Here is a 24699-nt window from a genome sequence, read left to right on the forward strand (position 1 = left end):
CAATTCCCTCATCACCCGCGGCTTTAAAGAGCGAGGCACAGGCTTCTCGGGGGGAGGAGGCAGGAGTTAATATTTCAAACTATTCCGTATATTTTGTGGGTGGCAGACCTAGCCCTCAGCGGCTTACGTCCTTCCCCAAATTCTGGCACGAATCGTGTGTTGTCAACCCCATAGTTCCTCGTCTGCAGAGGGTAGAGCACGAAGCAAGAGCCGCATACCGCGCGCCGCCGGGCCTCGGTTCCTCTGGCGGGGTTTCCAAGGCTGCCCGGCTCCTCCCGCCGGCCCCAGAAGCCCACCCAGGTCCCAAGCACGCGTCCCGCTCCACACCCACAGGTTCCACGCGCCCACCGGGAGCGGACAGCGGCTGCCCTCTCCAGTCCTCCATGACGTGCGACAGGTGCTCGGGGTGCCCAGGATCCCGCCCCACGCCCGGTGCCCCGCGCCCGGCACTGGCCGGGTAGGACGCACCGCCTCCGCCCCGGGCCCGGGAAGCGCTCGGGCGAAGAGGAGGAGCCAGGGGCACCGAGCGGGTGGAGTCGGGAGCCCGAGCGAGCGCGTTGGAGGCGGATTTCCTGGGCCCGGCTTTTCTAAGGGCTACCATGGCGTTTGGGAAGAGTCACCGGGATCCCTATGCCACCTCCGTGGGCCACCTCATAGGTAAGAGGGCGCAGGGAGGGACTCCCGGGGCGGGTTGTGGGAAGCCCAGGGAGCCTTTCCCGCTGCCTCACTTCTCGGCCTGCGGAGGGACCGGAGTTGGTCCAAGTTGGAGGCGGTGCTTCCCTTCCCCCGCGCCACTTTCCCAGCTCACTCACACTCCAGCCGGCCCCTCTGAGGCGGGTCTCTCCTGGCCGGCTCGCTCCGGAATGTCCCTGCTCAGCTCTCCCTCCCCGCCCCCTTCCCGTGGTTTTCCCTGAGTCCTCCTGGGCAGTGGAACCAGACAGGTGAATCGCCGGGTTCAATCCTGGCGCATTTCGGAACTCCAGAAGCTTCTCCGCCCGGAGAAGGTGGTTGGTAAAGTGTGTTTCCTTGCATGCACGGCATTGTGAAGCTCATTTTATTGGTGAGGAACAGCTATTTCAGGAAGGCAAGGTGATGTGACCTTGTTAGAGAGAGAGAGAGAGCCAGGTCTCTACACACCAGCTTTTCCAGCGCCCAGTTCTAGTCACCTGAGTTGCTTTCCGAGATAAACAAAGAGGAGTGCTTGGCGCCAAGGAAAGGAAAACCGAGAGGGGTGGGGAATCCCTCTGGGATCACAGAGGCCTCTCAGAACCCGCAGGGACCATGCAGGCAGCAGATCGAGTCCTTTTTCCTATGGCTGTACGGCGAATCCTGTACCTCGCAAAGGTCGGGGCAGAAGATTTTTGAAAGCCATGTGAAAAAAAAAAGATCGTTCATAATTTGCATTTCCTTGAACTTTTGTACTTGTGTTTTCACTACAGGACCAAAATTAACTTTTGATTCAGTTTTCTGCAAGCGTTTTGGGCATCTTGTGTATGGAAACCTCAGCTATCAGTTGGTCTCTTCCATCTACACCTGCTCCCATCGCTCTGGGTTCCTTGATGTTTCCCGTGGGAACCAGGTGTGGCACAAGTGCAGATTAATGCCAGACAAAGCGTGATAGTGTCTAGGACTCCGTGGAATGATGAAATCATGGGAAGTTAATTGTAGAAGGAGTCTCCTAGATGGAGTTTAGGTGTCAGCTGGATTGACCGCTCTGTCCAAATGAGCACACCATTTAAGCCCAGCTTTATTTTCCACACCTTAATGGGGTTGTATCCAAATCTTTGGGTGTTGGATATTAGAAAGAACCCTAGCAGAAATAAGTCCAAGCTGCATCTTCATAGGAAAAAAAAAAAGTAAAATTCATCCATACATCGAGTGAATTTTTACTTCCATAAACATTTCCTAAGAGAGCTGTTATTCACGAACCCGGTACCGTTGAGGAGGCAAAGTTAAGATATACTTGAGAAAAATCACTTTGGTATGAGGAAGACACGTGGAGTTTTGTAGTCCCTGTTGCGTTACCTGCGTAATACCAGCAGAAGAGCAAACACAGAGCTTGTGACAAGGGAGAGATGATATCTGCTACAGCTTGGCTGGGTTGTTCAAGGGGGAAGGAGGAAGTTGGGAGAAAGAGCAGGAATAGGGATGAAACAGCTGGCAGACAGAACGCTCGCCCTGCATTCCTGTCTGTGCCAGCTTCAGGTAGCCCTTAGTTGGGGAGCAAGCTGGGCACAGGGTGCCCCCAACCAAGTCCTTGTCCTTTTCTCTCCCTTCTCCCCAGGACTGCTCTTGCATAGGGAATTCTATTCTCAGGGGAAGATGTAAAAGCATATTCACAGTATCCCTCTGAGATGTTATGCTCTATGCTTAAAGGAAACGTTTGGAGAGGGGGAAACATCTGCTGTTTGATGGTTCTGGGGTTTCGAGTAGAGAAGCATTCAGCTTTGCCCGGTGCAGCCTTGGTTAGCACAGGTGGCAGAGGTGACCGTACTGCGTGCTTCTGAGTTCTTTCTGTCTTAATCTTCATTCTGTGTAGTAGATGATTTAAATAAAAAAGAAAAAAAAAAAACCCACAGGAACTAAAAAAAACAATCTACATTTGGGTGCTAGTTGTATGTTACTTTGACCATGTAACCTTGGGTAATCCCTTTGAACTTCTCTTTGTCATCGCTGACCATGGAGTGAATCAGACTGCATTTCACTTAGCCCTGTGTGGCTTGTCTTGTAGATGGCTGTTCAGTGAAGCTGAACTCCATCCTTTGAAAGACCTGGGATGGACATTTAGCTGACCAGTTGGGTATTGTGGTTGGGTGTTACACTTATAGGCTTTATTAATATGTCACTTATTACTGTTGCAACCTCAGCACTCTGAACTTGAGTTTGGACTGATTTCTGAGTTACTAGGTGTTGTTCAGGGGAAAAAAAAAAAAAAACCTCCCTCTGCCCTTTGGGAGCATAAACTTACTTGCTTGTGCACCCAGTCAGATTATTTCAGGAAGATAAGAAAGTATTTATTTATTATGGTTTACGAGCAGTAACTTTTTCTTTCCAGAAAAGGCTACATTTGCTGGAGTCCAGACGGAAGATTGGGGTCAGTTCATGCATATCTGTGACATAATTAACACAACCCAGGAAGGGTGAGTTCTGGGAGGGATCGGCATACTACCTCTGCTGGGAAGCAGAAAAGCTGGACATGTTTTCTCATGCAAATTCTTTGCTTTGCTTGTTGAATAAATACATCAGGAGAATCCTTTACAAGTTTATTCCTCTCTCTTTTACCTTTATTTTTTTTTTTAATTGAAAAGTTGGATTTACAGAGAGGAAACACCAAGAGAAAGATCTTCCATCTGCTGATTCACTTCCTCAGTGGCTGCAACAGCTAGAGATGAGCCAAACTGAAGCCAGGAGCCTGGAGCTTCTTCCAGGTCCTCTGGTGTTTTCCCAGGCCACAAGCACGGAGCTGGAAGGGAAGTGGAACAGCCAAGCCACAAACCGGTGCCCTTGTGGGATGCTGGCGCTTACAAGGCGAGGACTATAGCCACTAGGCTACCGTGCCAGGCCCTCCCTTTTATTTTTAATACTGAATTTCAAATTATGTCTCTGTGAACTAAAAAAAAAAAAGATTTAAAAAGTGGAAAAAAATAGAGGATTTGTTTCTTGAGAAATTCCTCCTTCTCTGAGTGCCAGGATTTTTTATAACTAAAAAGTTTAATTGAGAAACTAGTTGTCTCCAGATTACCACTCCCTGGGCAATTGCCTTTCATGAGGAAACAACATAGCAGTCAGGTTTTTTCCCTTCTAAATCCATCTCATCCACTCTTATACCATGATCTTGTTTTTGAAAGATTTCATTTGAAAAGTAGAGTTGCAAAGAGAAATCTTTCATCTGTTGGTTCCCAAGGACTTGAACCATCCTTCCCTGCTTTCCCAGGCCATAGCAGGAAGCTGGTCGGAAGTGGAATAGCCAGGACATGAACCAGTGCCCACGTGGGATTCTGACGTCACAGTTGGAGGCTTAGCTTACCATGCTTGGTGCCTGCGCTTACGCTTTATTCTTAAAGAATGATAAACTTATTGTACCTGCTGCTTAAATTTTAGAGAATGAATTACATGAACTGTCATGAAGAAGGAACAGCTGGTTTGAATTTAATCAATTACAGTTTGTTCTAAAAGATGCAATACATTGATTTTTCTGTATATATTTAAATGATAACTCACAGAAAAAGATTTGTTGTGGCTCATGTTTATAGGGAAAGCATTACAATTTAATTATTCAATATATATCAATAGAAAGTGCTGAAGGTTAGGACTTTCAGGTATTTGTAGCTTTGTTTTCTCTGTAGTCATATTCACCAAGTAGAGCTTCTCTTTGAATTTTTTCATTGATAATACCCATTTCTTTATTTTTAGCATTTATTTTCTTGGAAAAGCAAATTTACAGAGAGAAAGATCTTCCTTCCGCTGTTTTATAAGTGGCCACAATGGCCAAAGCTGAGCCGATCTGAAGCCAGGAACTTCTTCTGGGTCTCCCATGGGGTGCAGGGTCCCAAGGCTTTGGGCCATCCTCTACTGCTTTCCCAGGCCGCAGGCAGGGAGCTTGATGGGAATTGGAGCAGCTAGCACATGAACCAGCGCCCATATGGTATCCCAGCACGTGCAGGTGAGGATTTAGCCACTGAGCCATTGTGCCAGGCCCAGTAATACCCATTTTTTCCTGAAGCATAAAACAAAATGTACTTATAATTCTAGTTTGTATGATAAAATTGTAGCATTTCAGAAACTGACCTAGTTTGCTATAAAGCCTCTCTGATCCTCTTTCCTGTAGGGTACGCAGGAAATTCTAATGATTTTCTAATGATTTTAATTAAAATGATAACCTTCATTGTTTTTGAAGTTAGAATTCTGTAAACTATTTTTGATGAAAGGATATAAATATGAACCGGTTTCATGAGTGATGTTTTCTAAATTATAGCTTTTCATATAAATACTCGATCATTCACAAGGGGGTAGAAGATACTGTCCACCAATATGCCTGAGAAACTTTAAGAAGCAAAGTGATCTGGAGCCAGTGCTGTCCTGTAGTAGGTGAAGGGGCTGCCTGTGGTGCAGGAATCCTGTGTGGGTGTTGGTTTGAGACCCAGTTGCTCCTCTTTCAATCCAGTAAGCTGGTAATGTCCCAGGGGAAGCAGCAAAGTATTTCCCAGTGTTTTGAGTCCTTCATCCATGTGGGAGACCCAGAGGAATCTCCAGACTCCCGGCTTGGGCCTGGCCCAGCCCTGGACGTTATGGCCATTTGCAGAGTCTGCCTTTCAAATAAATGAAAGTGAAAATGCAAATTTTTTTTTAAGTAGTCTATGAGTCTGCCTTTCAAATAAGTAAAAGGTGAAAATGTGAAGGTTTTAATAAAAGCAGTAGCCTGCTCAGTAGAGTTGTCAGTCCCCTGCTCTTTAGGCATGGGTGTGTCCAGAATGCATAGTGCTTCTCGGAGGAACTGCTTGTTTTCAGCAATGCCTGTGGGGGTGATTTCAGTGTATTTGTCACCATAGACCAAAAGATGCAGTGAAAGCTTTGAAGAAACGAATCTCCAAAAACTACAATCATAAAGAAATCCAACTTACCTTGTCAGTAAGTACTTTATGTTATTAAGATTGTGAGATCTCCCAAGCTGCACTCACATTTTAAATCCTGGCTAATAAGACTGTTTTGAATTGCAGACTAGAATTTAGTTCATTGTAGTAGGATTTAATTTTTGTGGGTAAAGGATGTTCCTAGAGAATCAGGTGTTTGGTTCCCTCTCCTTTGGTCACAAGACACAAACTTAAGTTTAAAAAATGTAGATGCTAAGTTGAGCAAAAGTTTGTGTGTTAATTGACCGTCACTGAATACGGGGATATTAAAGTCGTAAAATGCTTCCATGTCAGTTTTTCTCAGTTACACACCTTTGGGCACTCCTGCTGGGAGCTTATTGAGTTTTAGCCAGTCAGCTGCCTGATAATAACTTGCAAGACGTCCTGGGTTGATTTAAATGAATCTCCTGTGTGCTGTATTATCCATGATTTGGGTGTGAGCTCTCAATTTGACCTGTTCCCATTTCCCCTTCACACCCCTGACGGTTTGACTTCTTCAAGTCTTGCTGGTGAGTTGCCCTTTTTGCTTTGAATGTGTGTTGCAAGCCCTGCCTACTGCCTGAGGGTGAGCTGTGTGGTTTTCTAGTTTCTTCTGCATGTCTCTGTTGACCTGGGTGCAGCCCAGCCTGTGGCACTTATCAACCAGCATCACACGGCTCTTGGTTGCTGTGGGAGTGTTTATCAAGAAAGCGATGGAGCAAATGTTGGCATAGCTTCAGGCCTCTGGTTTCATGTATCATTTCTAGCAAACTTGGAAACTAACTGAATGGGAGAAATTGAATTGAGCAACTTTCTCATGGAGAACCCTTTCACGTTGAATCTAAGTATGGCTTTAGAGTTATTTTCTTCCTTGCTGTAGGTGTGACCTCTTGTCCTTAAGGCATTCTCTTCAAGGCAGTCACCGAATAAAGGAGACCATAGTGGAGGAGGGGGTGAAGGACTTTGGTAGCGATGCCACACCAGTAGACAAGCCAGGAATGCAAATTCTTGGCACTTAGTATTCACTGAGGAAGAAGCTGAGTTTAAATGACTTTTTTCCCTAAAATATAATGGCTGTTGCATTGCACAAGCAGTACTTTTACCCAGTCCTCAAATTCTAAGTTACTGTGCCTGTTGATTTTGCCTCTTACCATAACAAATCAAGCCTCTTCAAAGAAAAGGATATTATGTTTAATTTGTGTCTTCAGCTGTAAAGCTGGTCCAGGTAGATCAGTATATCAGATTTTGAACAAATTAACGATTAAATGCCTTGCCATGTCTTGCCAAGTCTCTTGCAGCACCCAGGATGTTGTGAGAGCTATGGAACATACTATAGAACTGGGGTAGAAAGGTATGTAAATGTGCCCTAAAATGAGGTAGGTTCAGGTATCTGAAGGCTGCAAATACTAGAAGAGTTGAATGCAAAAGATAAGGGTAGAAGATGATTTTGTGCCACCTTTTATATTTCAATAGGATTGTTTCGTCTTCATAGCTTGTTTGCCTTCTGTAATGCTTTGCCTCTTTCCCAATTGTGTCCAGCCTTCTTGACATTCCCAAGTTTTTTCCTATCCCTGTCTCCATATCTTCCTTTGTTATGTTTCCTTCTTTCTGAGAATGAGCCAGAACTGTTCCCCGAGGAAATTGGGCTATTCCAGGGTGTTGTCCCTGTTGACTTTCCGTTGCTTTTGGGCTTTTACTTACCCATCATTTTAGGTAGTGCAACCTCTCAAGCCTTTATGTCAGCCAGCTTTCTGTTTCCCCTGCCCATCCCACCTCGGAGAGCTGCAACTCTCCTGCTTCTTGACTTCCATACTGGAAGGTGAGAACAAGGGAATCTAAAAATCAGTGCTTAACTGAGGCTGAGAGCTGCAGGTTAGGGATCAGACTACACCTTCATTGTTGGGATCAAAGTTCATTAAGAACCGGGACAACAACTTGCTTTCTCTTGGATGCTTGAAAAAAGGGCCATGGACTCTTGATATCATTATGCAAAGTTCCTCAGGTTGAATATTTAATGCTCAGTCACCTCACCCCAGACTACTCATTGCATTGCAAAAGTGTGCTTAAGGCCTTGGGATTGACTTGAATATTCACTTAGACCAAACTTAATTATGAGGAAAATTAGTCACAGAAGGAATCACCCACTGTCTGTCAAAGGCAATTTTAAGTTTATCAGTAAACTCTTTAAAACATAATCCCCATATGTGACATTTCCATTTTATTACTATAAAGTGATAAGAGCCTGTCAAAATCAATTAGAAATGTTCTTTATATCATCTGTCATTTTGAGTTCTCCACAGAATTGTTGGCCTTCATTAGAGCTTAGTGGAATCTGCTGTACTGTATTTTCTGTCATCCATTGGCAGAGCAATTTTACCAAGAAACCAGTAGTTTTGTCTTATGAAAAGCAGTTTGTCACCAAACTTTATTGTTTCTGACTCAGAGACTGGTCATTGGATGAGTCAATTGTAATACATTTCAACAGATACTAGTATTACTGTTGGATGGCAAGTGGTTGAACAGGTTCCTCAAGATCTGTTAATTGGCCATTATGGTATCCCTAATACCTAATGACAGGTAGTCCTTTTGGAAATGCTGTAGAAGGTGGTTGTCCCTCCAAGAGTTAGCTGTATCTGGAGAGACTGAAAAGGTTGACCTGTGTCTTAGCAGTGTCATCAGATAGTTGCACAGCCAAACCTTGACATGGTCACTGTGAGTAAGCTAGGTGTAGTTTTCAATTCTGATGCCTCTGAGTGTCACTGTGCGTGGTTCCCAAGGTTTACTGTAAGGAGTGAAACTGTCCAGTTCTTTTTCTTTCGGCCTTCTCTGAAAAAAAACAAAACAAACAAACAAGTCTTGAAAGGATGGTATTATTCCCAATATGCAGACAGTGATGCTGAAGCTCCCAAGAAGCAACTGCCCAGCTCTGCCTACCCAGAAGGGGTCATTTACTTCAGACTCCCTCGGTTCCACAGCTCTTAGATTCTGTATCCCTCCCCAGATGAAATGTTCTTGTGTGTTCTGCTTCCAAAGATAGCTTATCTGAACACATTGCACCAAAGCCCTGTTTCAAAATATGTGCAGACAACACATTTTTCCCAATTTATCACAGTAGGGTTTTTTCTCTTTAACTTACTAAGCAGGCTGGGAGTTGGAGGTGATATTGGTGAAATAATGGAGGCGGTGACAGAGAAGTAATTAATCCTGACGTTTTGGATTCTAATGGGAACACACAACGGGCATGATTACCGATCTCCAGATGTTACCATTCTCAGCATATCATGTTGATTCTTTGATTTTGGACATGTACCTCCTCAGGGAATGTTACCCATTATCAAAAACTTTGATGTTCCAGTGATGTTAAATTGGTTGTTGGAATACTTAGCCAGAAATTCACCATTTGTTTCACTACTGGACAAATTCAGGTTTCAAGGTTAGGTCTTTCCTGACACCCCATAACCGGTTGGGTGAAGTGTTTCCATAGAATTACACTGAACTAGAGGCACTTTCCCCCTTCACCTTCCACCCATTAAAAACTCAGTGTATATCCTGTCTATCTGATCTCATCACTCAACTTTTCAATTTTGTCTCATTAACTTTTAAAAGTATAGATTCATCTTAATGAGTCTGGGATGTTTTTATTTTCCCTGTTTCACAAGGCTGCAGCTCCTCAGCTGTCTGATTACCTATTGGTCACATTGCCTTAAAACTGACTCTTAATACTTGCTGCTGCTTTTGGGTTTGCCACTGAAGTCACACTCAAAATACAGAGCATGGTGTGAAGTCAGCTTCAGTACTTCTTTTCTGCAGGAGTGATTGCACCACTGCTGGTCGTGTTAGGGTACCCAAGACCTCTATAACTCCAGGTAGCAGCCTGGAAATTAGAGGTTCAATTTCTTTGAAGACCACTTGTAGAAAGCTGCTTTCTGCATGCAGTTCTTCCATAGTTGACCATTCATTCTCAGTCCAGTGGCTGTTCACACTGCTTTAATGAAAATGTTTATCTCAAGGTGACGTATGACCCCGCTACGCAACAAACCTAGGTGAGTTTTCCTGAGTACATTTTCTTAAGTGTTTAACACCATGTGCTCCCGGTCAGTAGGGTGGGTCCATTGTTCCAGCCGCTTCTGCTCTCTGCAAATCAAGGGCTGCTGTGATGACTGGGTTATAGTGCTCTCTCCTCCACTGAGCAGGGTCTGTGTGTAGACACCCCCCTGCTAAATATCCACATGAGTGTCCCAGGATCATTTTAAACTGGGGTTATCTAAATGTCAGCTCACTGTTCTTACCCCTGCCCAGTCCTGCATGCCACCACACCCACATACCCAGTGCTTGCCCTCAGTGTCATGACATGAGAAGATGCACATCACTTTGAGTTGGCTTCACTTTTGAATAAGCACTGCATCTTTCAAAGACCTTCCCTCACGGTCTTGGTTCTCTCATTTCTTTCCCCTCCTTAGACCCAAAACTTCTTACTTTAGGTCTTTTTGGCATCTTACCTGCATTCCCAAATTTTTCTGTCATGCTGTATTTTTTCACCTTCCAAATCCCCTTCCCAGGATATTGCTTTGTAAACTATATTTGTCAGCATTTGTTTATTAGGAATTAAATACCCAAGAGGAGCCTCTAAGGAAGGGAAGTTGTTTTGATTCACAGATTGGAGGCTCACCAGTGCCAAACCAGGCAACCCCACTGATTCTGGCATCTGGTGATCCAGTCACATAACAAGCCAGCAAGCAGGGAGACCCAAGAAGCAAGCTCTTCATACACCCTTTCTTTATGGCCTGTCTTTATAAAGCTCTTGTGATTTGATCATGGGACTCCACCTTGTATCGTGATAAAATCCAGTCACTCTACTCTGGACTCAGTAATTGAATCAAGCCTTCGCCATTAATTTATCAACCACTAGTTCCTAAGACTAAGGGGTTTAAAGATCTGCGTGGATGTGGAGAGCCAATTCCTGTTCAAGCACACACGTTTTCTACAAAGAGTAGAAGTCTGGTGGTGAAACACCCACCTGCTGACCCCATTTTCTTTTTAGTGTTTTCGGGTCCTGCCCAAACGCTTTACGTTGCCGCAAGATTTCCTTGCAGTCTGTAATACTCCAGCTGACTGTTTCCCCTCTACTTCCCCCAGGTCTGCAATTTGCCCACGTTAGAAAGGAAGCCTCTACTGGAGCCAAACCATGTGTTTATTTTATACTTTGCCACCTTTGTGTTTTTCATACCCTTTATTCTTATAAACATAGCACAATACTCACTTTTACTGTTTTTGAACCATTTCACAATGCCCAACTTAAGACTAGCCTTTTCTGAAAATGTTATAGGACCACCTGCCCCTGATAACTGCATTTGTACATAAAGGGCTACGGGTATGGTGAATGTATGGTTTGTCATGCAATCCAGAGTATTTTTTGACAGTGAAAGGGTATGTCATTATTAATGTAGCCAGGAGAAAATTGAAATACCAGGACTACCTTGATAAATTGGGACACGTGCTGCCCTGTCTGGAGCCCATAGGTTTTGCTTGAACTTGCATTGATCATTTTGCATTAAGTATCGTGTATTGCTGTTATTGCTCCTCAAATTGCACTCAGATTCCCAAATAAGCATATCCTCTAGGCAGTAATGTTATGCTTTTATTTTCTCCTATCCCAAGAATCTGACATTTTTGCTGTATGTTTCATTAGATACTAAATTATGCTTGATAGAGTACTGGTGGAAATCATTCTTTTGTAAGTCTTTGCTTTATATTTAGAAGGTGATTTTGCAAGAGAAATATTAATGTTTGACTCTTCTTTCTAATGTAGCTTATTGACATGTGCATGCAGAATTGTGGTCCAAGTTTCCAGTCTCTGATTGTGAAGAAGGACTTCATTAAAGATAGTCTAGTTAAGCTGCTGAATCCAAGGTACAACTTGCCATTAGACATTCAGAACCGAATTTTGAATTTCATTAAGGTAAGTCTGTTGTATACCTCATGAGATGACAGCTTTCTAAGATGAGGGGCTTGATAACCTACCTCCCAACTGTTTCTTTGATGTTTTCACATACCTACGATTGAACCCAAAATTACTTTTTATTGTTTCAGTTTCTACGGAATAAAAATTTCTTGGCATTAGATGGTAACCTTTTTTCTTAAGAATTTGTAGTCTTTTTCCTACTTTTCTGCTAGTTTCTATTTTAACTATGGTAAGTAAGAAAGATAGTGTGTTGTACATGTTTATTTTATAGGTGTGTGAATTATATTCTGGTACAGGTAGGGTGCTGAATGGTTCAAGGTTACTCATCAAAACAGTTCCTGGTGCTTATTACCTCTGGATTCAGTCCAGCAAAAAACAACTTGTTCTATATCAAGATTTCACAAAAAACTATTAACACCTGCAAATTTGATAATTTTGAAATATTTAATGTTTTAGTCTTGGAAAATCCACATTTCATCTATGGACATTCCAAAGTAGCTTTCTCTCTCTCTTTTTTAAAATATTTTTATTTTGAATTCTGATTTATGTGTTACAATTTTGTATAGGCTGGGAGTTCCCCCGCCACCTGCCGCTGCCCAAACTCCCACCCCCGGCAGATTTTCCCCATTTTACTACATAGTGGAGTCCTTTATAAGGAATCATAATTCCATTAATCTCTTAAATAAGTGTACCCCGACATTGTTGGTACAGACAATGTCAGGCAGTCCAGCATTCCACTGTCTACACATGTCCATCAGTTTTGCTTTCTCTTCCCGAGTAAGATACATGATTGTCAGTGCCTTGTGTTGTGTTGCTAGTGTTAGCATTGCATTTTGGTTGTCCTGCTGTGGTAACTAGAATTTCCGTCTCCTCGATTCAGACGTGGTCACAGGGTTTTCCAGGAGGTGTGGATGTGACTGAAGTGAAAGAAGTGTACCTTGATCTGCTCAAGAAAGGAGTTCAGTTTCCTTGCTCAGAGGCAGAGGTTCAAAGTACCCGGCACGAGGTAAGAGGCCTTTGCTTCACCCGTGGATAACTTAACAAAGACAGCAGTGGGTTTTCCTGGGCTTTTCCTTGCTGCAAGGGGCAGCCATATCCTGACTCAGGTTAAGCAAGGAGGTGAGAAGGAAAGGTCCCGCAGCTGCAGCCTGGAGGGCTACTGGAACCCACTGATGACTTGCTTTTCACAACCCAAAGAGAGGATTAGTGATAATGTCAAGGGGCAGTTTCTCGTGTGCACCTCTGGTGAAAACACAAGGACATTTGATTAAATCGTGAAAATGATCTTAAGAGCAGCTACCTTTGTTTGTTATTATTGAACATCTGTTTCGTTGTAACCATGTTTACTTAGTGCTCTTCAAAGTGCTGGACAAGTGTACACTTGATGACTTATCCTGAACCAACGCCGTCTGCCCAGGACTTTGGTCAAGAGTGCCTGAATTGGCTTAGTACTGGCAAGATAAATCGACCTAAGGTGGCTGTATTAATTCAGATATTAATGTTCCATATTTCCTCCCTAGACTGCCCCAGTTTCATCACAGCCATCAACATCTGTTCCCACTGCACCAGCCCTTTCTCCTGTAAATGCTCCCAAGACCACGACCATTACATTGGTGCCAGAGCAGGTAACAGCCGCAAGAACTGTTTATTGATATCAGTTTCAAGTTACAAGCTTTTAATATGCAGTCCAATTTCATTTTACTGATATTAGATGCAGGCACATTTTTATTCTCAGTTTTCAGAAGAGATAATTGAAGCTTGGGATACTTGTGTGACTTATCAGAGTGCTAGTCTAAGAGAAATTAAGTTAATGCCATGGATTCTTGTCTGATTCCAAAGTTTTGAGAGTGTTTTGTTGTTGTTGTTCTTTTAAAGATTTTACTTATTGCAAAGGCTATTAGAGAGAGAGGTTGGTTAATCTTCATCTGTTGGTTTGTTCCCCATATGTCAGGAGGGGAGGCCCAGGGCTTGATCAAGCCAAAATCAGGATCCAGGAGCTCCATCTACTGTCCAATGTAGATGTCAAGAACCAAGTATTTGGGCCATCTTTTGCTCCCCACCAGTTGCTGCAGCAGAGAGCTGCACTGGAAGCAGAACAGCCAGGACTCAAACTGGCTCTTGGCTACATCCTATTCAGCATAGCATCTGGTGTTTTGTCCAGCTTTTTAGGACCTTTTCCAGCTAATTACCTAGTACCTTCTCCCATCTCCACATGGCTTGTACCTTCTCCCATCTCCACATGCCTTAACATACCTTTCATTTTTTATTGTTTTTTAAATTCTTGTATTTATTTAAGAGTTACACAGAGCGGAATAAGCAACAGATAGAATTTTATCTGCTCTTCACTACCCAAATATCTGAAACTACTAGGGTGCAGCCCGGCCACGCAGGATCCCTAGACCTCTGTCAGGCAGTGCAGTGGTTTGTGGATGGCAGTGGCCGAGGCAGTTGGGCCATCTTTTGCTGCTTTTCCAGGTGCTTTCAAAGGGAGCTGCATCATAAGTGGAGCAGGCAGGACTTGAACCAGCACTGACATGGGATGCTAGCACTGCAGGTAGCAGCTTAACTTGATTGTGCAGTAGTGCCCACCTCTTTGCCCTTAATATTTTACGTTCTTAATGTATATTTTGAAGTTTCATACAAGCTATCTCAATTCATCTAGACAGAACATATATTTATAAAATATATATATAATGATATATATAATTATACATATATGTATTTGTGTGTGTGTGTGTATACTTAGCATGTAAGTTTGAATATATTAGATTTTGGAACAGCCTTTGCTTCCACAGCAGACGTTTCCTTGGAGGAGGAAGCAAAGTGGACATCACTGGTGGGTCACACATACTAACTGGTGACTGTGTTTCTCTCTACAGATCGGAAAATTGCACAGTGAATTAGATATGGTGAAAATGAATGTAAGCGTGATGTTTGAAATACTGTTGGAGAATACTCCAGGATCTGAAAATCGAGAAGACATAGAACTTCTGCAGGTGCAGTATGATTTGAAGGACTATCAATCAAAGTTCCCTCAAAGTTACTCTCTTGAACTTTGGCATAGAGAACACTTTAATATTCCCTAAGCTCTCCTGCTACTGCTTGATTTCAGTCAGTGTCTAAGCTTGAAATGATTTGGAGATGGCTTTCCCAGAGTTATAGTAGTAACTTAGATTTCATCCTTACCCTTTCCAAAAAAATGCTCTGATTCATAACCATGTCATCTTTAATATGGTGGTATCACTGTTTTAAATATAAAAATCACTCTTTATCCATCCACTCAGCAGAGATGTTGAATTGCTAGTAAGTCATAAAAGATAAAGAAAGGAGGAGGTTATCCCAGGCATTAAGAACTTAAGCCTAGTTACCAAGATTGGCTTCCCAACAGCAAACATGAAAAGGCTTTATAGATGCTAACATAAATTTTTGCGCAGTGTGTGATGGGCTGTGAGAAGTAACAAAGAAAACTGAGAACTTTGGCTTTGGATGGAGGCGGTACTATTGCTGAGGAGGAGCAAGGGGACAGGGAGGGCACTGGCAGAAACCCTGAGCCCCAGGGTCTTCCATACCTTGTCTGTGTCTCCACAGTCTGCTTTGCTCTTTTAGCATTTGTTGTTACCAGTTTTAAATTTTGATACTTTATAATTTTTGAGATAGTTAGGGAAAAACTCAGTTTCAAAGTCCCTTTAGCATATTTCTACTTTTCTGTTTCCTTTTACCACATCTTATGCAATATAACTTCCCTTTAACTTCTTATATTGTCAATAATCTTGCTCCTATTTTATTTTTTTAAAAAAGTCCCCAAACTTTCTCAACAATATTTTTACATCATTTCCTTTTTTCCATCTCGAAGTATATCTGTGGTGAAGTATATGCATATATACACACACATATGTGTCTCTATATATGTGGTAAACCTTATGTACCCTAAAATGCCATATCAAATACTAATTTATATAGAAAAAGAATTCTAGGCTTAAAATTCTTTTCCTTGAGTTTTTCATAGATACATAGCTCTCATTTTTGTACCCAGTGATGAGAAGCCTAATAGATAATATGATTCTGATTTTTAAAAACATTTATTTATTTTCATCTACTTGAAAGACACAGTGAGAGTGAAAAAGAGAGAGGTAGAGAGAAAAAGAGGATGAGAGTGAGCCTGACCTTCTGCCTGCTGGTGTACTCCCCAAGTGCCACAGCAGCCAGGGCTGGGCCAGGCCACAACCAGGAGTTAGGAACTCCATCCAGATCTCCTGTGTTGTTGGCAAGTGCTCGAGTATTTGAGCCACCAACTGCTGTCTCCCTAGACATTTGAGCAGAAAGCTGGGTAAGTAGTGCAGCTGCGGTATGGGATGTCGGCATCCCACACAGAGGCTTAACTAGCTACACGACAGTGCCTGCTCCTGATTTTCAAACCTCCTTTGTTTGGCAATCATTTTTCTTCTGTTGCAGCTTAAAGTTATGATTTCTCTTTATGTTAAGATTTCTAACATGTTACAGTGTCGCTATGCTGTGTGTATTTACATGTTTCATTTATTTATCCTGTTTACAGTTGCTAGACCTTTTGCCTTATCCATCTGTATTTTTAACTTAGAACCTCTGAAAATTTTTCAAAGGTTGTTTTAAAGCATTTGTTTTTAAATGAAAATATACAGAAAAGTTAGAAACCATTTCTGAAACTGTGATTAATATTCCAATGCTTATAGACTACTCTGAACTCAGATAAGTACCTCTTAAGGGACTCTAAACCACTAGCTACCCACTGTTCACTAGTAGGAGTTGGATATCTCACAGGTGTGTAGAAATAAGAGGATTCATTACCACAACTGAGGAGCATGAAGATTAAGGTGAGGTGTGATCTGATCCATACATCTTATTGATCTTTAGGGTAATGCATTGATCAGGCTAGCAGAAGGCACGCGTTGAAAGGAGGTAGACAGAGGCACTGCATACCAGGCGGATTTTAGAAAGATCCTTTGGTGGCACTGAGATGACAGATTTTGTGGAAGCAAAACAAGGCTCTTGGAAACAGTGGAGCACTTGTCATAGGATGGATCTCCTGCTTCCTGTCATTCTCTTCAAGTTTCGTAAAGTTCATTGATACAGTGAAGACTTTAAAGTCTTCGTTTAATATTTGCAAAGGTTCTTGATCAAAGAATCACCGTTTACAGAGTGTCTATAGTCTACAGAGCATCAAAGTAGTATACCTTAAGTAACCATATTTTGAATCCGTGGCTTTTGTGTATTTTTAGAATATTTTATTTAAAGCCCTTCTAATATATCTTTTGGATAAGGATTCCTGAGATTCTTGGCTTTGGGCAAGTCATTTACTCTAATTTGACTTAGTTTCTGTGAATATAAATGATGAGCTTACATAATACCATGTAAACAAAAGCAACATCAAATGTCCTATTTACATAGATGTCCTATTTATAGATGTATATGTTATAAATGTCCTATTTGTAAAAAGTCCTGTTTATATAAATGATTAAAAGGAAAGTTAATCACTAAAGTTCTTATGTAGCAATCTGAAAAGATCCTTGATTAGAGGCTTATAGATAAAACCTATGCAACGCATAATGCTAACAACTGCGTTCAATTGAAATTTAAAGACTAAGTATTAGTGGGAAAGAGTTTGTGGCAGATGATGTTTTTTTCAAAAGTGATCACACAGTGTTCTAGTTGCACACAGTCCTCATCCCTTCCAAGCTCTCAAAGGTAGTGATTTGTGGCTTCTCTCTTGTGTTCCCATCCGTCTGTGGCAAACAGTTCTGCAATAAAAAATGTACACTAAACATTCTGTTTCAATATGTGAATCTAGTTTTACATTTTATTCCATCAACATTGAGATGTCTTTTTGTCTTGAAATGTTTAAGTACAGATGTCTGGTTGCGTTTTGCAAGGATAATGCTAATTTGTTGTTTGCTATTTTAATGTTGGCACATAAGGCTGACTGTTGGCTTGAATTATAAAGAGACTTGGGTTATATATCAACATTAGCATACTTCTCATGATCAGTTCAAGTTGCATGGGTTCTGCCATTAGATCAACTTGCTTTCAGAGACTGTTGAAGGTACAACTCTTTTTCTTGCTCTACTTTTTATTAGTAACAGGCATCTGATATGAGGAGATAGTATGGATAAGTATTTGAATTTTCAAGTCTAAATGACTGCTCCGCAACTGATCTAAAATGATGTGAAGAAATCTGTGGAGAGAAAGAAGGAGCTTATCTGATTTAAGATTCTGAAAATGAAACCAACAGACTGGGGAATACCAAAATAAATCTTTGCTTTGCACATTATCATATGCTCGTCTGAACCATTTAGATCAGTTAGGACCTGACCACCCCCAGCCTCTAACCAGGTAACGCCGCATCTTGCCTGGCTGTCCTCCTATAACTTCAGGCACCCCTCCAGACTTCTGCAGGAGTCAGGATTGTCGTCAGAGGAGGGGGCAGCAAGCTGAGAGACAGAATCCAGAGGAAAGAGTCATGTCCAGAGAGGGCAGTCCCTCTGGTGGAAGGAGTCGAGGGAATAAACTCAGACCTTCATTTCCTTGTCCTTTGCCAACATGTCCTGTTGCCTGAACCAAGACAGAAGGAACAGGAAGTGTAGTCATTGGATCTAAAGGGCAACAGAAAGATCTCTAGCTTGTAGGAAAAACCCCCACTCAAAAACTTGCTCAGCTTTTGGCACATGTCCTTTGCCGACGACCACAGTCTTATCACACTATTCGTTAAGATTAAAACCAATCAGTGTCCATGGAGCCTCTTTTTTTTCTTGTCTGCCTATGCTGTTTATTTGGAACCTAGTCCCCTATTTCCATCCATCTGAAACCCTTCTGTGTTCTTGCGGTTCCCCATGAACAGTGGGATCCCAAATCCTATTAATTACCAGGGCTCTTGCCCTGTGACCGACTCTTAGCAGTGAAACCATTTTGTATGGTAAGCCCCTTCTCCACTACTGTGTTGCTTGTGGACTTCAGACTTCTTTGGGAGTGGGGATTGAACTTGTTTTGCTGTAGTTTAGTGTGTGGGTTCTGAGGCTGCTTGCAGCCTAAGGAGTGTTGTGATGAGTTAGAGGCGTCTGCTCTGGCAATAGGAATGAGAAATATGAGGACACGTAGTTCCTGTGTTTTCTCTCTCTGCATTGTTTGCTTGTCCTTGCTCTTTTGAAGAGCATCCTTTCCTTAGTACTTCCTACTGTAGTTTTTTTTTTTTTTAGATTTATTGATTTAATTTGCTTATTTTTATTTGAAAGTCAGACTCACAGAATGAGAGAGAGAATCTTCCAGCTGCTGATTTACCCCCTAAGTGGGCACAACATCTCAAGTAGGAGCCTCTCAGGTCTCTGACATGGATGAAGGGGCCCAAGGCTTGGATCATAGTCCACTGTTTTCCCAGGCCAAAACACATGGAGCTGGATCGGAAGTGCAGCAGCTGGGACTGGAACTGATGTCTTTATAGGATGCCAATACTGGAAAGCGGAGGATTAGCCTATTGAGCTACTTCATTGGCTCCTGTATCTTTCTTGCATCTTCCCCCGCCCCATCCCAGGATAGCACAGTAAAAGTAAATGTTTTAGGAAAAGTTGCCCTGCCCTGACCACCTTTATTGTGTTTGTCATTCAGAAATTCACAAGCTGTTCAGAGTGGAAGGGACTCTCAGTGGCATTCATCCCACCATCTTCCTTCCTTTTACGGGCGAGGCTCCATGTTCAGAAAGGGGATGATGTCCCTCCCAATAGCAAGGGATGAGCTAGAAGAGACAGCCTCCGTCTCCTGAACTTACGTGCTTTCTGGTATCCCACTTGGTTTAGACCTAGGACTGAATCTCTAGTAGAAATGGCTAAACTGTTGTAGTTTCATGTCAGCATGTACTAGCTTTTAACAGAGTGTGGAAGCAACACGAAGGCATGAACATTATTTTTTAATTGGAAAGGTAGATATACAGAAGGAGGGAGAGACAGAGAGGAAGATCCTCCGTCTAACGATTCACTCCCCAAATGGCCGCAATGGCTGGAGCTGAGCCAATCCAATGCCAGGAGCCAGGAGCTTCTTCTAGGTCTCCCATTCGGGTGCAGGGTCCCAAGGCTTTGAGCCATCCTCAGCTGCTTTCCCAGGCCATAAACAGGGAGCTGAAAGGGAAGAAGGGCTGTCGGGATTAGAACCGGCACCCATATGGGATCCTGGCACGTTCAAGGCGAGGGCTTTATTCGCTAGACTATCATGCCAGGCCCAACACATATTTTGAAATGCATCCCAGTACTTCTCAAGCCCATGCATACTTAGAGCATGCTTTGCACCCTGAATGAGTACACCAAATGTGTGCTGATTAGCTCTGTTCTTTGTTGAAGAGTGAATTCCATTGGACAAAAGGAATTACTGAAGACAGAGGCACCAGAGAAATGAAGTGTTGACTGAGTTTAGTTGGGAGAAGAGTCAGAAGGGTTCTGATAAGTTAATGACCTTCAGGATTATGTTGAAAACAAATCCATCATTCAACTGAAGTCTGTGTTAAGGAACCAGAGATTGTACAAGTAAAACTGTGAAATGCTCTGTATTAGAGTGATGGGGCAGTTTTATTTTAGGCAGATATCTTTTCTTGGTTTCTTGCAGTCTGTGTAAGAACTCCACAGGAAGAGAAGGGGAAAGTGTTCTGGCCTGATGATAAGGCAGTTGCCACAAAAATGTTAATTCCAGAAAAGCTTCCAAGCACATTTTTTTTTCCCAGTTTTTACTTTCTCAGTGAAGATGTTCAAGTGTTTTTCTTTTCATTGTTTTGCCCTGTGTTTGTGAGTGTTGCATGACTAAGGTTGGAGCTGAAAGTGACAAAGGAGTCTTCTTCCTTAATTGCTGGGTGATTTGTCAGGGAAAAGGAGCGGCCTCCCTGCGAGAAGAGGAAGCTCTGAGTTAATGTTTTTGCTTTGCCCCAACACCTTTTGAATGGAGTAGACATTTCACGTCAACTGAGAAGCCTGCCTTTGCTGTGTGTGCTATGAAAGCAGGCAATGGCAGGGACTCTGTGATGGCTGTGTGCACCAGCTGCTGTTATTCTGTGTTTAGGCTTGGCTCACCATAGCCACAGCCCTTGCTAGTGGCTATGATGGGGAACTCTGACCCATCCTTTTAGTCCGTGGTGCTTGATCTATGCTGTTCCCAGGTGGTGCAGCCCTCCTCTGAGACAGACATCAGTTGCAAAGATCAGAGTGGGCTGGCTTTTGAAGAAGCTTTTTACAGTCTGCTCTGCAAACCTGCTGAGGGATGAGGGGTTCTTTTGATGATTTTCTTCCATCTGTCTCTTGAAAGGGCAAGAGGAGGGTCTTCATGGACCCCGTGCCATTGATGTAGGCTGCAAATTCGTTTCAGATTAATTTCTACAATTCTGTACAGGCATCTAACAACCGTTGTATCTCTTTGATCTTAACCTTGCTCTGGCAACAGAGGAACAATTTCTGCGTATCCTCTAAAGCCAAAACAAAAGGAGAGTTCTCATTCATCATGGGTGTTGTATCAAATGCCATTAGTTCTTTCTTTTGCATGATTATGGGTCCTGGTTAATAGTGCTAATTTTAGAGGATTTCATAGCCTGTCTTTTTGAACTTCCAATGACACCTTCTCAGCAAAACAGTTGCTTACTCACTGTATACACCATGGGATCTCAGTTGTGCTGTTTCCTGTTCTTATAACAACCTTATACAACAGTTGTTAGCCTTGTGTTATACATGAAACAAAGTAAAATTCAAGTTACTTCTTAGCCTCCGCTCTCTAAATCCCATACTGAATGTTAAAGTGGAGACACCTGTGGTCTGCATTGTATTGAAAAGCATAATTGAGCCATATCTAGCCTGCTAACTGCCTTTAATAGACCTTGGCCACACTTATTTACATATTTTCTAGAGTTACATTCATAGGTAACAGAATTCAATGGTTGCAAGGTAGACTAGATGACCTACAGAACAAACACTAGTTACTATCTGGACTACTGAACATTTCTGGGCTTCTGTACTATACCATTGCTAATAGTGAGTGTGTCGTTAGCACATAGAACAGATTTTCTGGCTGTATATTTCAGATAGAGAAGCCCAAAGTCTCACTTATCTGTCTACCTCGTGTCTTGTATTTCCTGTTGTCTTCTGAATATTTATAATTCTGGGGAGGTATGGTCTTTTACCCCTGACTCTAAATGTCAGCTCATAATAGTGCGATTTATTTAGTTAGTGATTTCCTGTCGGGAACCTTGTAATAGATTGAGTTTCTAAGTGATTGCTTGAAGCATACATTTTTCAACAGGTCTTTTTTTCTTGAGGGGAAAAAGTCAGATAATGTAATAGTGTATTTAAGAAAGGTTGCCTCATTCATTTTGAAAGGAGAAACATCCTTTTGTTTTCGCCTGATGTTAATGTTCTATTACTATTTTTCTTTGTTTTTTTTTTTTTTGTCTTTTCTTTTTAGTATTGTTTATATAATTGAGAGGGAAGCATGCCAGTGTGGGGCCTCTGATCAGGGTGGGGAAGTTCTGGTATGGAGGAAGGTAGATGCAACAAATGTTTCCATCTTTTTCTCCTGTGTCCAAAGGGGAGGAGGTACAGGGAGCTGCTCCTTGCTGTCAAACTACATTAGTACCTGGGTTAGGGGACAGTCCTTTGATGACCCGTTAGAGATCCTGATGAAGAGTTTTCTGAGGGTGTTGCCTGAGTGGTTCTGATAGTTCCAAGAAGTTGTTGGTTTTATTGCTGCAGGTTTGAGAATATTTTTCAAGGTCTGTTGGTTGACAGAATCTGCCTTAGTGCATCCACAGACCCAGAAATATGTTGCAAAGCTTGGCCAAGAGAATTGTCCAACCTGTTCTGCCTTCCGTCCTCTGACAAGGTAGTTGATGTTCCTTCCTGGCCTAGATGAGCTGGCCTTCAGATCTCCCATGTGCATGTGGGCATGCTGTCTACCACATAGACATCGGCAACTGAGGAGGCCCAGTCCTGGTACATGTACTCCAATGTTGGAAAACACATCCTTTGATTTTTCTCTCTGGCTAGGGTCTGAGTCTAACAGTCCGGTTGGGGAATTCCCCATGAAACCTCACCTGGATGACTCTTGTGTGCACCAGACAGTGTAGGGTCAGATACTGGTGAATGCAGCTGACTGGTCAATTCTGCCCCAACCCCATATTTCATGCAAACCGATGGGTGCTACAGCCCAGCCCAGCGAGCCCACCACAGACTCAGTCCTCATGCATACCAGCATGTGCCATAGCATAGTTAAGTGACCCCCATAAGCTCCACCAGGCCCACCTCCAACTCTAGTGCCTCCAAGTGTTGAGGCCTAGCCAGTCTGTCCTGCATCCCATCTGTTTCTCGTGTACACCAGTGGGTGGTATGGGCTAACTCAGCCCATCTGCCCCTAAGTCAAGCCCTCATGTAAGCTGTCAGGTGTGCCTCCTTGTCCAGCCTGCCCCCCTGACCCCAGCCCTGGCTCTCATGCTCACCAGCAGAAGGTACAGCCTAGCAAGCTCACAGTTCCCCTGTCAGGCGTGCTCCTTGGAGCTTGCCCCTGCCAGGAAGTACTGCAGTCAAGCTTGATGTGACTCACATCCAGTTCTGGCATTTGCCATCAGGTGCTGCACCCCAGTCCAGTTGGCCCACACTCATTCTGGCGCTATGTGTGCCAGAGGGTGCGGCGCCCTAGCAAGAGAGTCCTGGAGATTCCCTTACAAGGCCCTCTCCCAGCTCTGGGTCTTGCACATGCCAGCAGGTACTGTACCCCATTCTGAGCTTGTCCCGCCCATAGTCTTGTCTTTCAGCATCAGGTGCTATAGCCTGGCTCATCCCTGCCTGCCCCACTCCCAGCAACAGCCCTCATATGATCTGGCAGGTATTGCAGTCCAACTGGGCCTGACCTGCACCCTGTCCTGGTTCTTATGGCAGAGTGTACTGTGGACTGACCCTGTCTGACTTGCCCACAGACCTGGCCCATATGTATGCCAAAGGTGCTATAGCCCAGCCTAGTTTGGTCTGCCTCCAGTCCCGATTCTCATGATAATAGTGAGTACTACAGCCGAACAGGGAAGTTTCCTGTTTCCCTACCTGGCCCACACCCAGCAAAAAATCTTGCATGTGCCAGCAGGTGCTGCTGCCCAGACTGACATGGCCAGCCACCAGTCCTGGCACTTAACTCCTAGCCCGATGGGTCTGCACCCGTTCTGGCTTCACTAATGAGTAGCCTAATCCAGCCTGGCCTGCCTCCTGAGCCAATTTTCACGAGGTCTAGTGGGAGCCATGGCTTAGCTTGGCTGTCCTTCATGCATCCTGACTCTTAAAAACACCAGCAGGTGCTGGAACCTAGACAGTTTGGCACCCCCTAGACCCAGTCCACATACATGGCAGTAGGTGCTGGAGCCTGGATACTCACAGCCCTGGCTCCTGCACTCACCAGTGGGAGCTACAGCCCAGCAGAAGTCTCTAAGGTTTCCTTACCAGGCCTGTTCCCAGCCCTGAGTCTTAAATGTGCTGGCAGGTTTGGCATTCCTGTAGGCAGCTCTCATTGGCAGGTGTTGCAGCTTAGCCCACACCCTGTTGCAGAAGTGGCCCACACCCTGTTCTGTCTCTTGTGCATATTAGTGGGTGTTGCAGCCCAGCCAAGCCAGGCCTGTCCCCAGATCTGGCCCACACAAATCCTGAGTAATGCTGTAAGCCCTGCCTGGCCTGTTCTGTGTGCAGAACTGGCTGTGGTGCTCCCCAGCGGGAGCTGCAGCTTAGCAGGGCTGTTCCCCTACGAGGCCTGCTTCCAGCCCCAGATCCCATGCATGCCAGTGGGCGCAGCGACCCTAATTGGTATGGTCTGCCCTTAGTCCCAGCCTTTGCATGTGCTGGTGGGTGCTGCAGCCTGGCCCCTCTCAGACTCCTCCTAGTCCCAGCTCTCAGCAGGTGTCAAGTGGGTTCCTATCAGGTGAGTTCTGTGGACCAACCTAGTTCATCCTGTCACCACACCCAACCTCCATAAACCACTGGGCACTGCAATCCTACAGAGGTTATTTCTCCACAATCAAGCATGCCCTCAGCTGCTCCCAGTCCGATGCATCCCCTAATCCCCTTGCTTGGATAATCTGCAGCACCCCCTGCTCCAACTCTGAGG

At 43.6% G+C, this 24699-nt stretch overlaps 1 protein-coding gene across 2 annotated transcripts in view; it reads left to right on the forward strand.

Moving 5' to 3' along the window:
• Positions 1-319: 319 nt before the first annotated feature.
• The window catches only part of TOM1L1 (target of myb1 like 1 membrane trafficking protein), a 43154-nt gene continuing 18774 nt past the window's right edge, over positions 320-24699 (forward strand). For both annotated transcript variants that reach the window (XM_058675273.1, XM_004591008.4), the window contains exons 1-7: positions 320-657; positions 3056-3140; positions 5550-5628; positions 11419-11568; positions 12452-12577; positions 13092-13196; positions 14451-14567. In XM_058675273.1, the coding sequence (XP_058531256.1) occupies positions 600-657; positions 3056-3140; positions 5550-5628; positions 11419-11568; positions 12452-12577; positions 13092-13196; positions 14451-14567 (720 nt within the window). In that variant the 5' untranslated portion in view covers positions 320-599. The remainder of the gene's footprint in view (positions 658-3055; positions 3141-5549; positions 5629-11418; positions 11569-12451; positions 12578-13091; positions 13197-14450; positions 14568-24699) is intronic.

This window comes from Ochotona princeps, chromosome 17, assembly GCF_030435755.1.
Source record: "Ochotona princeps isolate mOchPri1 chromosome 17, mOchPri1.hap1, whole genome shotgun sequence".
In the NCBI taxonomy this organism is placed as follows: domain Eukaryota; kingdom Metazoa; phylum Chordata; class Mammalia; order Lagomorpha; family Ochotonidae; genus Ochotona; species Ochotona princeps.